The sequence below is a fragment of the Corvus moneduloides genome, chromosome 3 (genome assembly GCF_009650955.1).
Source record: "Corvus moneduloides isolate bCorMon1 chromosome 3, bCorMon1.pri, whole genome shotgun sequence".
NCBI lineage: Eukaryota > Metazoa > Chordata > Aves > Passeriformes > Corvidae > Corvus > Corvus moneduloides.
Window position 1 is genome coordinate 91,417,049 of NC_045478.1, and position 13,015 is coordinate 91,430,063.

Below are 13,015 nucleotides of genomic sequence, written 5' to 3' on the forward strand. Positions count from 1 at the left end.
GGTAAACCAAAATGAGGTTTGCCTTACCTGACATGTGTCAGAGATGAAGCATCAAATCCTTCTTCTGGTACTTGTAGGCAGGTAGATAACATTGACAGGAGGCTATACCAACCTGAAAAGCTGAACATTATTGCACATTTTTGGAATGGCACAATGGTATCTAACATATGGACAAGACACCCTCCTTCTCCCCAAATAATTGTACTTGCTCTGTACCACCCTTATAAAGTGCATCTCTGACTGTGAGATAAAAAATAATTAGCATCTACAAATTGTAGGAAGGTCTACCACACCTGCTGACACTGCAACCTCGATGTTAATGGAGACAATGTGATCTCTGGACATCATCTGGTCAAATGCCCCTGCTCAAGTAGGGTCACCTAGAGATGTCTTTTGAAGATCTCTAAGGATGGAGACTCTACCACCTCTCTAGGGAATATGTGCCAGGTCATCCTCATGAAGAAGTGTTTCCTGGTGTTCAGTTTGTGCCCATTTCCCTGTCACAGGGCACCACTGAAAAAGCACCTAACTCCATCCTCTTCACACCTTCCCTGCAGATATTTAGACACATTGATGACAACCCCCTGAATCTCCTCTAGGCTAACAAATTTCAGTTCTAAACTGAGCTGAGATATAAGCTGTAAGATGAGATTTCATCAGCCATGCACTGCAAGTAAAATGACATCCTGGAGTTTTTTTGAAGCCATAGACCATCATGGGAAAAGAGCCTCCTTGTTCTAGTCTAGGGACCTCAAAATATTGTAGTCTACTAGACAAAAGCTGTGCAGTTCTGAGCACTCCGTACTACGTTGCTGTAACATCCTGTTACGGACTTCTGGACACATCTCTCCCCAAGGGGTAAATATCTCTTTTGGCCCAGCGAAAGGAGCCATAAGAAACACTGAGGCTGAAGCCAGAACTTGTCCTTGATGTAGGGGAGAAAGGCCCCTCTCTATTCTCTTGCTTCAAGGGATTGATTTCCTGGGAAACTGTATAAAGGTCAGAAGCACATTATGCTCTATGTGATTGTGAAAAAGCCTCTGGAGATTGATGTTACATAAATATTTATGACTACCACTACTAACCAAACCTGTTTCCAACCTCTGCTCTTCCCAAGGAAGAAAACAAGATAATAAGGAAAAATTCACTTGTGAAGAATAAATAGCAGCAGTGGAAGTCTAATTTGAAATTGCTAATGAAAACTGCATACTTATCCGAACAGAAAGATATTAAAAAAAAAAAACAAAAAACCAAAAAAAAACCAAAAAAACAAAAAAAAAACAACACCAAAAAAACCCCAAGGAGCATCTGTAATTTTCCAGTGCAGACTACAGAAGACTGCAAGTCAGCTGTGACAGAATGCTTTTGTTTTCTTTATTTTTCCCCTTGAGAAGATAACCTTTTTATATTTTGGTATAGTAGACACATTGATGATGCTGTTTTTGTGATGCTGCAAAATTCCACTTTCTTCTCATCCCCCTGGGAACAAATTCATTCATATCATTTAACCACAACACATCTTTATAAAGAACAGGAAGACCAGAGGCACAGCACTTTGTGAGGACTCAGATCTAACCTTATCTATTGTCCACATCAAAAGCTAGCTGAGAGGAATTGTCAATAAAAGGATATTCATGAGAGACAACATGCTAATTCATTGTCAGAGAGCCCAGGCAGAAATAGTATTTGACTCATTTATTCCTAAAATTTTTGGTGATCCAAGATCCAAGCAAACACTAGCAGCTCTGGAGGTATGTGTGGCTTGCCAGCAGTTCCGACGTGTCTCCCATAAAACATGGCATATCAGACTGTGGGTGGCAGGACTCTGCTGCTGGTGAGATGCTGGGCAGCAGGGCTGCAGAAGGAAGGGACTCAGAAAGGATGCCTAGGGCAGGTATGAGGCATCTTGAGACCCAGCCACATGCCTAAGTCTGTGGCTGAACCCTCACATACAGTGGAAGCATTGAGACCTGCAAAAGGTTTTTATCCTTTTTTCCCCAAGACTATTCTTTGAGTTCCTCTCCCTTTTATCTCTCAGAAATGTGTAGTAGCTGCCCAAAGGCACGCAACTCTGTTTGCTGTTCCGTGGGACCAGGGTGCCTAAACTTCTGAAGTACTTTTGAAGACCCCATCCACAGTCTAAAAATACATGGAAATATGAATTAAATGCGATTAATACAGTAGACATTCAAAGTCAAAAGAGGAAACTCTTCTCAACTCTTTCATAAGCCTTCTCATCAAAGAGTAGAGTTAGTAGAAATTCCCAGAGTCTGTGACATTTCTAGTAAAAGCTGAAATAGATTTAGTATAGTCATTCCCGTGCTTTGATAGTAGTAACTCCTGTTAACTCCTGGGCATCCAGATTTTACAATACATTTAATACTTACTAAGTTTTGCACATGAAAAAGGGTGCAAAGGATATGCATTAAAGGGCATCACATTTTATGAAGTGGAACTGTAATTTACTCATGTTGAAAGAAACACACTTTGTTCTTCATGTAGGCCAGTAAAACCTACATGGTGTATCCATCAGCGAAAATAAGCAAGATGAAACATAGAAGAAACAGAAAAGTTTATGCTAAAGGCTGTTAAAGAAATCACCCAATTTTCAAAAATTTGAAATGTATTTATTTTGCATCAGTATGATCCAAGAGGTCCACTGTCTCCCTACCTGATCTCTGCTGCCCATTCAAACAGTATTTGAGAGAACATTTACTACTGTGCAATCAGAAGAAGGTCAACAAACTAAATTTCATTCAGCTTATCCCTTTCCTGCACTTTTCCTGTAATCAGTTCCACCAGATATCAACACTCAGACTGGCCTATTCTGGAAACACTTCTTTCACATTATACGTTTCAGAACTTGTGTTCATGAAGACTGCAAACTTTTCACTCACTCCATTTCTGTGAATATAGCTATGGATATTTCTAATACCTCAGTCCCATAATTCCAAGAGACTCTGTTTTCAGTCTTTTCTCTACCAACCACATGGAATCTTGGTTCATTGCAAAAGCTGAAGGCTCAGCCAAATACTTCATTATGGTTTGCTGCCATGGTCAAATTTTCAAAGTTAATGCTTAGGATGCAAGTAGCACAACAGGAATAAGAAAATGAGAAGAACAGATAATGAAAGACAAATGGCACCAGGAGTGACTCTGTTTCACCTTTATAAGTGACATAATGTATCAAAAGATTTTTGAGAATTTAATGGAATTAAAAAAACCCAACCAAGTTATTTTTCATGACTGACACAAAGGCCAAATAAGCATGTCGGGCATTCCGCAGATCAAAGACAGTTGTGATTATATATAAGATGTTAGGTAGAACAGGTACCCTAATCATTTATGACATGAGAAGTTCATCAAAATAGTTCATCAAGCATCTCTTGATCATAGAAGTTGAAGAATATTCAGTCTGTTTCTAGATTAGAGTAGCCCTTGTTAATACTGGCCATAGGAAAATGGTGGAACCACTGACACTTAAAATTGCCTCTAGTCCTCCTTTTCTGACTTCCAAGATGTGGCAAAATACAAATCTAGCTAAACGAACTGTCACATTTAGCTGATGACATTTGGTCTACAAAATACTTTACAAAGGATGAACCCACAGACGTTCTGACGTAAGGAACGCTTACTTACTTCTGAATACCACTTACTGCTGAAGTACTTAGTCTCTTTCTATTAGCAGACTTCTGACATAGAAATTACTTTAAAAAAATGGAATGGTCTGTTTCGACCAGGCACCTCTGCCTCATTGCCATCCCTGTACAAATGATCAGAGAGCAAAAGTTTGTTACCACCTTTCACAAGCACAAGTACATAGGCGATGTGGCACATTTGCCATGACTGCCAGATAGCTTTAAACAGTGCTTTTCATTTCTTTTGGCAACATGCTGTTTATTTCCCACATTAAATGCCACTGGCTTTTCTGGCTGTGGCATTTGCAAAGTGCCATATGTACAACTAGAGGCTGCAAGAACCTTGCATGCAAAGAAAAAGACAACAGCTAGTGTTGCTCATGGATGTCAAAGTTTACCTCATAGATTGAGGTGGGAGGGCAGATAATATTCCCATAAATCTACTTTTGGCTTAGAGTCCTGTTGGTAATTCTTGGTGGTGCTGCAAACGAAATGTTCTGTTGTCATTACTCAATTCAGAACAGAAGCATTTCAAGCTCAATAAGCAAACTTTCACCCCATTCACAGGTCAGGGCAGCTCCACTTACACATTTCTAAATGGTTTGTCTCTGGTGCACTAAAACCCACAAGACACCAAGGGTATTTTTCTTCCCTAGAGGGCTTCTGTAGGAGCTGTGTAGGAGTGAGATTCAACCGGTCCTTTTGTTTTTGTGTCTTTGTCACTGCAGGTTTCCGCACTGTGAAGTCCAGTCATACTATTTTTGTTACCATCCATTAAGTCTTCTGCCATCTCCTTGTTCTTCTTGTTGCATTGACAGAAGTCACTGGAGCTCTCTAGAAGGTTGATGCAAAATTTGATAACCAGTGCTAGCCAGGCCATCCCAAAGAGGATCCACAGAGAGATTACATTCTTGTACCAGCCTGGATAAGTGCGATCTGGGTTCATCCCTACAACAGAATCACCCAAAACATTTCTACATTGGATCAAGAGTGCCTCAAAGAAGACATTACACATAAAGCAAAGACAGTTGAAATATCACTTAATACTAGTGATTTCTATATAAAACACAAGTATGCCATCTACTTAGCGTGTGAACAGGTGTTGTAAGTATGTTTCACAACATGTCAGCATCTGCCTAGTACTCCTTAGGAATTGCAAATATTACCATAAGAAAGAAAACTAAATCCCAAATTACATCGATGTCAAAGTGAAATTATTCACATTCAAGCACACAGTTTAATTTCTCTACTTAGCACCACAATTTTGTATTAGCATGTAACAGGGGTCCCTGCAGGCAGAGAGGTAAGCAGGTTTTACGTATCAGTGTATGCATCTTGTTAAACCAGATATAAGTATGTGAGAGAGTCTCAGAGTGGGAGAAAAGAGGCCTGAGTAGTCCTAAATCCTCCAAGAACAACCAAACCTTGGAAGACAGATCGAAATTATCACTGGCCTTCTTGGCCACAAAGGCACTCTGTAGGATCGTGGACAGCTTGGTGCCCATCAGGACTGCCAGGTCCTTTTCTGCAGAGCTGCTTTCCAGCAGGTCGGTTATTCCTCCCAGCTCCGTATCATACTAGTGGGGAAAACAGTGTGATGGTCACTTGAACCTTAGTTTTGAGACATAAGCCACACACAGGATTGTAAGGCAAAATTGTTTAGCCTCTACATACCACAGCTGACATATTCAATTACTGCCATACCGAACCTAGCGTATCTATGGCAGTATTCCAGTTACAAAGGTACTACACAGGTGAAGGCACACCTGGAAGAGGAAGGAATGCCAAATGCATTACCAGAAACTGAGAGAAGTACAGCTGCTGTAACACAGAGATCAGCAACATATGTAAAACCAGTATAGGAAAATGCTGAGCTGACCCAGCTTTTGTTAAGTTCCATCTGGCTACTCCAAGCTAACTTTATGCCAGCTTATTTCCATATGCCTACACAAGCTCTAATCATAACTTTGATGTGTTACAGACAAGTCCTGAAGTAACTGCCACTACATTGACTAGCAAGTTGATAGCAAGTGCTATGAAGAAAATAGCAAATCCATAATAGGATGTTTCAGTCTTTCTGTCTCTCAGGAATTCAAGGGTGCATGCGTTTCCATAATCAATTTGTTTTTAACGAGAAAGTCTTTATCAAAAAGGTGTGTCCTGTGTTTCAGCAAATGCAATGGGTGGGGATCCAATCCCATTTCCTCTGGCAAAGAGTTTTGGCATCCAAAACTAGGTAGTGCCTGCTGCCTGACAGTCTACACCTAAGTGACTTAGGCTGCCTTTTAGAAAGCAGTTATCTAGGGTTTTGACAGAAGAAACAGTCCCTGTCTGTTAATAATGATGCAGTGGCATCTGCTTAAAACTAATGGCTGCTGATGCACTGGAGTGTGATAAGTGTGCCCTCAGCAACTACAGTGATTAAACCATAGCACTCCTGCCTGGTGGTGCGGTCATTCAAGGGACAGGCCACTTCAACGCCACTCACTGACTGGGAAACAATGTCTTTGTTCTTCCACAGGTAGCATTGCTATGGCAGAAATCATGTCTTCTCCAACCTGTCAAATGCCCACCACAACATACTGATCATCACATCTGCGGATTGCTACTGGTGCCAAACTGCCACGTGGGGAGCTTTGTATGTCATGGATTTGGCTCTGCTGTTCAGGAGGTGAAAGCAATGAAATGTGAACTACTCACCTATCACATAGTCTCCAAATCCTATAGTGCTGAGGGTAATGAAGGAATAGTAGAAGCTTTCTTCATAAGACCAGCCTTCTTTGTCAGAGAATAACAAGGGAGGTAGCAGGAGGAACAGTAACAAGCCAGTTACCAGTGCACAGGTCTTCATCAGGAAGGAAGTTTTATTCTAGTAAAACAGGAGGGGGAAAAAAAAGATTGTCATAAGACACATAGCAAGGAAAAGTCCAGCTTGGTTACCAGTTGAAGATGATGAGGGACTCCACAAAAACATACAAACATTCATTGAATTCCACTATAATAAATGGTGTGTCTGTCCCAGACGTGTGTGTTGGTTTTAGTTGGGATGGTTATTTTCTTCAGAGTGGTTAGTAGGGGGTTGTGCTTTAAATTTGTGTTGAAAACGGTGTTGATAATACAGAGGTGTTTTATTGCTGCTGAGCAGCGCCTGCACAGTGTCAAGGCCTTTTCTGCTTCTCACCCTACCCCACCAGTGAGTAGGCTGGGGGTACACAGGAATTTGGCAGGGGACACAGCCAGGACAGCTGGGCCCAAGTGACCAAAGGGGTATTCCATGCCATATGGCATCATGCTCAGCATATAGAGCTGGGGGAAGAGGTATGTTCACAGTGATGGCGTTTGTCTTCCCAAGTAAGTATCATGCATGATGGAGCCCTACTTCCCTGGGAATGGCTGAACACCTGCCTGCTGACAGAAAGTAGTGAACAAATTCCTCGTTTTGTTTTGCTTGCATGCACAGCTTTTGCTTTACTTATTAAACTGCCTTCACCTCAACCCATGAATTCTTTACTCTTCTGATTCTCTTCCCCATCCCACTGGGAAGGGGTGAGTAGCTACATGGTGCTTAGATGCCAGCCAAGGTTAAACACTGACACCCAGTTAACACAAATTGGGCATCACGTTTGTAAGTCTTAAATTCATGCCAGTTTAAAGCCTATTCCACAAATGTTCCCATGTAACTTACACATGCAATTCTAACTATAACTGATGATAAACAGACCAGATAGTCTAGGACTGTGCATAGCTCACATGCTTTATCACTTCTGTTGCTCTAGGGGAAGTCATTCATCACATAATTTCCCTCAATTAATAAACAACCTTATCTGACACCTCATAGGGCTGTCATAAACTAAATTTATTTGCTTCCAGTTATTCCTGAGCATTACTGCCTTTTTGGTCAAATAGTCAGCCAGGCTGTCCTTATTAGTCACAGGATCTCAAATACCAATGTCCTCAGTCTTTTATTTCCTTGAGACATACCTGTCCACACTGCTTACCTGCCAGTGAAACACTTCCCCTAGGCGACAAGCACAGTGCTGAACCCCAAGCAGCATCAGCTGCCCAATTTCGTTCAGGAGTACAAGATTCAAGGGGATCCCAAAAAGTGCAAACACAATGCAGAAGATTCGACCAACCACAGTGCTGGGGCTCAAGTTCCCATAGCCTAGAGAGGAGAGGAATGAAGCATTAACTCTAAACTATTCTCTGCTTGCCCTCTCCCCCTGCAGGGGTGAACCTCCATCGTCTACAGAAGTTAGGCGAGAAGGTCACTGCCCCAAAGGGACCTTTGTTATAAATAACTGTAAGTTACATCCATTGTTTGTCATATTCTATTGTGGGCTGGAAAATAACATTTCTTTCCCTGCCAATTTTGCTTAGTTCCTTTTCCATTTACCAGTGAATTTCCTCTCCCCTATCCACTGCCCTGGCTGGGATCTGACGTAAATGCAAACCTTCCGTTTAGTTCAATTTTTGTAAGCATTGTTGGCATGGGGTTTGCTGGTAAATGATCATGCATGGCTGTCAGATGGCCTCTGAATCACAACAGTGTTTTAATTATAACAACCACCATCTTCTACCTTTGTCCCACAGGACTAGTGAACTTAACACTGCATCCTTGCTTATACTCTTTTGCACCACAAGTACCAAATATATCTTAAATTATCAAAATTATTGCCCAGAGTCAATATACCTGGAGAACTTATATTTAACCTGTGTAAAATACATCAATTTCAGACCCAAAGAAAAATAAAGTGTTTTAAGTTTTGCCTCCTTCTTCTAGTCATGGGAAGTGGTCTAATAAAAGGTCCTGCTCTGCAAGCACAGCCTTGCTTGTATCCTCAGATCATTCTGTCTTCAAAATCACTTGTCTTTGTTGCCCGCACCTTCTTTTTAAAATGTCCTGTAAAATTTGCAGACTTGCACTTGTAATTTCCAGTGTTTTATGCCACAAGAAAGTCAGATTTAACTAGGGTGTACTTCACAGGATGCTTTCAGAGATAGAATTAGCAGCACACCACAAGCATTAAAACAGTGCCTTAGCCAGTCAGAGACCTACAGCCTTAACTACAATCCAAAATCACCTCGGCTCATTAGAGATTGGTGTATGTCCACATAAGAGGTTATCTTTTCACCGCAAATAAGTAAAGTTTATCTTTTCACCACAAATAATGCTATCCCCTCCCAGCGCCACCCAACCATCAGCACAGCAAGCACAGAGGCTCTTCCCCTAGGCTGCCTTTCTCAGCTACTGGGTGCTGTAGCCTCAGGGCAAGCGAGCAGTGCCCAGCAGGGAGAGGCCCCAGGGCTGGGCTCTGTATTCCAGATAAGTGAGAGTGCAAACATCTGTGGTTAACTCCAGAGTCCTGTTCCTTCACTAACCTCTGTCACATGCCAGCTGCAATAAGCCACTGACCAGCAGCGTAGAAATGAGTGCAACTATGAGCTGGGGCTATCTACACGTTCTGTGCCAAGTTTTTGCTAACAAAAATATCTCACCACAGACAACTCTGCTGTTAACTGCACGGGTGCACCGGCAACCTATACCCAGGAAAAAAAAGGTCCGGGGGCAAACTATTCCTAAGTATGAACCCCCACAAACTCCAAATTTTATGATAGGGAGAACATCCCCTCCAATAATATACCTCCAAAGGAGCCCCAGAAGCCTGTCCCTGGGAAGAGAGGAGCACCCCCAGAAAGAATGGGATGCTGTTATGTAACTAGATGTTTTGAAATACAGTGAAACAAACGGGACTAAATTAAGACTTCATTCCAGTGCTACTTTTTTGTGAGCAGCTTTTCAATGTTAATGCACTTTCCCAATGATCGCTAATTTCTGCCAGCTTTCACCATTTTTAGACTAAAAAGTGTGGTAAATGAGACATGTAGGCAAGTACATCTGGTAGATGACCCCTTCTAAGTGAATTATTGAGAGATGTGTCTGGTGTGATGCATTTCACACTGGCTGTGACATTTCAGTGAACTAGTTCCAATTTTTCTTTTATGAGATTAGGGTGTTTTGTGGCCTAACCTGGCCCAGCAGATAGTGCTGGGGGGCATTTACTGTAGGGCTGGAGGCTGAGTCACATACATTTATGGCTAGTTATTCCCATGGTTGTTTTCCCCCAAACCTTCCCCTTTCCTGTATCTAGTTTCAAAAGACTGTGTAATGTCTTGGGCAGCTCTTTTTACCACAGCTAAGTTTCTCTGCAGGAAAACATAAGTGAAGAAAGGCCCATGATCTCAGGTCACTGTGTGAAGCACAGCAGCCTTCAGAATTGTGGTGATGCCACACAGTGCTGACTGGAGAGCACCTAAAGTTAACCTGTATGTTACAAATTATTTAGAGTGAAAAATTGAACGATGTAGGGAGGTCTAATGTGCACAGTAAACCCAGCCCTTCAGACACCAGATCTGCTTTGCATTCAATTTCTCTGGCTCCCTTTTCCCTTAGACTCAGCAGCTTGAGATAATTTTCTGAAGACTTGGTACACAGTTGCTGTACATATGCCAAAAAGCCATGCCCCACCAGCTTTTTACACAGGATACAAAGTATAAGCAAACAGCACAGGAGACTTTAGATTATGCAAAATGGCCAGAAATTTACTCCTGGCTGGTTACATCCACTTGTCTTTGCACTAGACAAAGAGATGCCAACCTAATTGTATATAAACCTCAATTGTTACAAAACTCAAGCAGGAATGAGAAAATAGGACTTTCCCTCTTCAGTATTAACTGGTGTCTTATATCATCGTGGGCTATATATTAGAAGATCTGAACCAGATTCAGAAACTAAAACTACACTGCCATTTGTGTCACATCCCTCATGAGCCTGCTGCTGGGATGTCACCTGGCACATACCTGAGCAAAGCAGCACTGAAGAATGATGACTAGAAAACTGCAAAGACATCAAAGTATGTTTCCACTGAAGCAGCTGGATTAAGGGCATGTATAGCTCCTCTCATTTTGAAATAAGGCATAATGTAAGTTAAGCTTCTTTAGAGGAAACAAAACAAGAGTGGTTTTACTTCTAAATGTTCATAACCATGTGCTTTAACTCATGTGCTTCTGTTACACACATTAAGTAATTCAGGATTTTTTTTCATGCTTTCCCATTCCTGTCCATAAAGGATTCAGAAGCCCTGTAGACTTGTTAAGAAGATGAAAATTATTAGCAAAAGATCTTTTAATTCACAGGACAACACTTGCAGTGCCCTCAGTTAACTGAGGCAGCTGCAAATTCCTGCTACCCACAATAAGAGGTTTGTTTCACTCCTTTTCTCACTGCCCAGATATAAAAGAGTATTTTCATCAAAAAGTGCTTAGAACAAAAAGCATCTATCATAGGCTGAAAAACATCTGAAAATTTACCTAAAAATTTCATCTGCAGAAAAAAACCCCAGAGTTAGCATTAAACCAAATCTCCCCAAAAATGCGTGTGAATGCTAAAACCACTGATAAAGCTACTGGTTAGAAAAGCAATTCTTGTTTTTTCAAATCGTTTCTCCTACCTGAAAGTATACAAACCATCACTTTCTACAGAAATAGTCTAATCCCAAATTTACAGATTGCTCTTGTTGACAGTATTTTGCTTTACAACCTGGCATCCATCTAAGCCTGTGGGCCAGGTGTCCACTGTGCAGTTCACTGAGGGGTGTCAATGCCAGAATTACTTTATTTTGCATTACACATTTAAATACTCAGATAAAAACTTCTCTGCTTGGCAGTTGGGGCGATGTTCAGTGAGCCACATTCCTGTCCTCCCAGGCACTGGAAGAAGTTAAACCCTTGAACTATCCAGCTCCTCCCACCACCAGCTCCTCTTCCAACACTCTTCAGGAAATCTAAACTTGTCTTTCCTTTGTGATCTTTACAAGTGATCCGGATGCTTTAATACAAGAGAAATTAAAGGTTTTTTTAATGAAAAATTCAAATGTTTCACTGAGGAAAAAAAAAAAGAAAATTCACTTTAGATTGAAAAAATGTCTTTGTGCAATTGAAAGTGGAAAAACCCCAAACACACCTACTGAACACTCACACAGCCTTATGGTAATGTTTGTCTGGTTCCTGAAAACATGAGCATGGTCCCAGCTTAGGTGGAAGGTGACCCTGACAAAGCCCTCATTAACCTGCTCTGACCTCATAGCTGACGGCTTTAAGCAGACAGTTGCACCAGAGACCTCCTGAGGTACCAGGAAGCCTGAATTACCCATGATCTTACAAGCATTAGGATTTTCAGAGGTCATTTGGTACCACCTACATTCACCTGAAGATCAGCAAGTCAGGGGTTCCTATCCTTCCTCATACTTTGAATGTCTCCATAAACTACATAACTACATAAAACAGATTAACCTGCTTGGCTTCTCAAGCTTTTTGTGAGATTTCACATTATACCCACCAAGTCTGCCCTAAGTTCAAGAACACTTACCAGCTGGACACAGCTAAGGACACCTGACATGGGAAGTCACAGTTATTTCCAATACACCCATCCAGGGGGGATGCTACAGGCTCCCAAATGTAGAGACAGAAACAGGACACAATGCCACAATGCTTGCATTGACTTCTCAGTTTTATGATTAGAACAAACAAAAACATTTGAAGAATTTGATTTTAAAAGCTAGTGGTTGCAGAATCTCAGGAACTGTGTCCTATATGGGGAAGCTCATTGGAACCCCGGCAGGTTGAACCAGGGCAGAATTATTAACACTTTTAGCCCTATGAAGTTCCAGGTGACAGTAAAATTTGGTTGCACACTCCTTCAGTGAGTGAAAAAAATGCTTCAGAGGAGTACTGCAGTCTTTTATTTGTGCTGTGTGTACACTGGAAGCTGTATAGTGGGCCTAGTCTCAGCTGGGTGAGATGGCATGCAGTCAGGAAAGCAGACCACATTTCCAGTGCTCAGGAGATAGCTTAGAGGATGCTGCTGTGAGTGGCTATCCCCACATCCACCTCTCACGGAATATTGTGCCACATCCTACTTGGCCAAGCCTGTAGAGCAGCTCTTCCAGCTGTCTCAGGGCAGGGAAAAGATCAATACATTAATAGTGGTGGCTTTTCAGCAGAGAACTCCCCTACACAAGAGGTTCTGAGGTTCACAGAGGATTCAAATATTAAAGTGGTCCCAAGCTGTTATTCCAGATTTTAACTGGTTTGAGCCATCAAGTTAGTTTAACTGAATTCCCCAATGGACTGTCAGCCAGGAATGGGCAGAAACCTGGCCATTTCTCAGGAGCTCCACCAGACACTGGGCAGCACTACAGAGGGTCCAGGTCTTCACAAAACTCTTGCTGGCCCAAAGCTTTACCCTACCAGGATTTCACAGCCCTGAAATTGCTACTGCTTTTTTCCCCCTGCACTGGAATCCTCTCTGGCAACTA

At 41.8% G+C, this 13,015-nt stretch overlaps 1 protein-coding gene across 2 annotated transcripts in view; it reads right to left on the reverse strand.

Annotated features, from left to right (window-relative positions):
- Positions 1-2,605: 2,605 nt before the first annotated feature.
- KCNK17 (potassium two pore domain channel subfamily K member 17) overlaps positions 2,606-13,015 on the reverse strand; it is a 30,723-nt gene continuing 20,313 nt past the window's right edge. For both annotated transcript variants that reach the window (XM_032102747.1, XM_032102746.1), the window contains exons 3-5: positions 7,637-7,803; positions 6,339-6,507; positions 2,606-4,586 (exon numbers count right to left, since the gene is read on the reverse strand). In XM_032102747.1, coding sequence (XP_031958638.1) covers positions 4,291-4,586; positions 6,339-6,507; positions 7,637-7,803 — 632 coding nt within the window. In that variant the 3' untranslated portion in view covers positions 2,606-4,290. The remainder of the gene's footprint in view (positions 4,587-6,338; positions 6,508-7,636; positions 7,804-13,015) is intronic.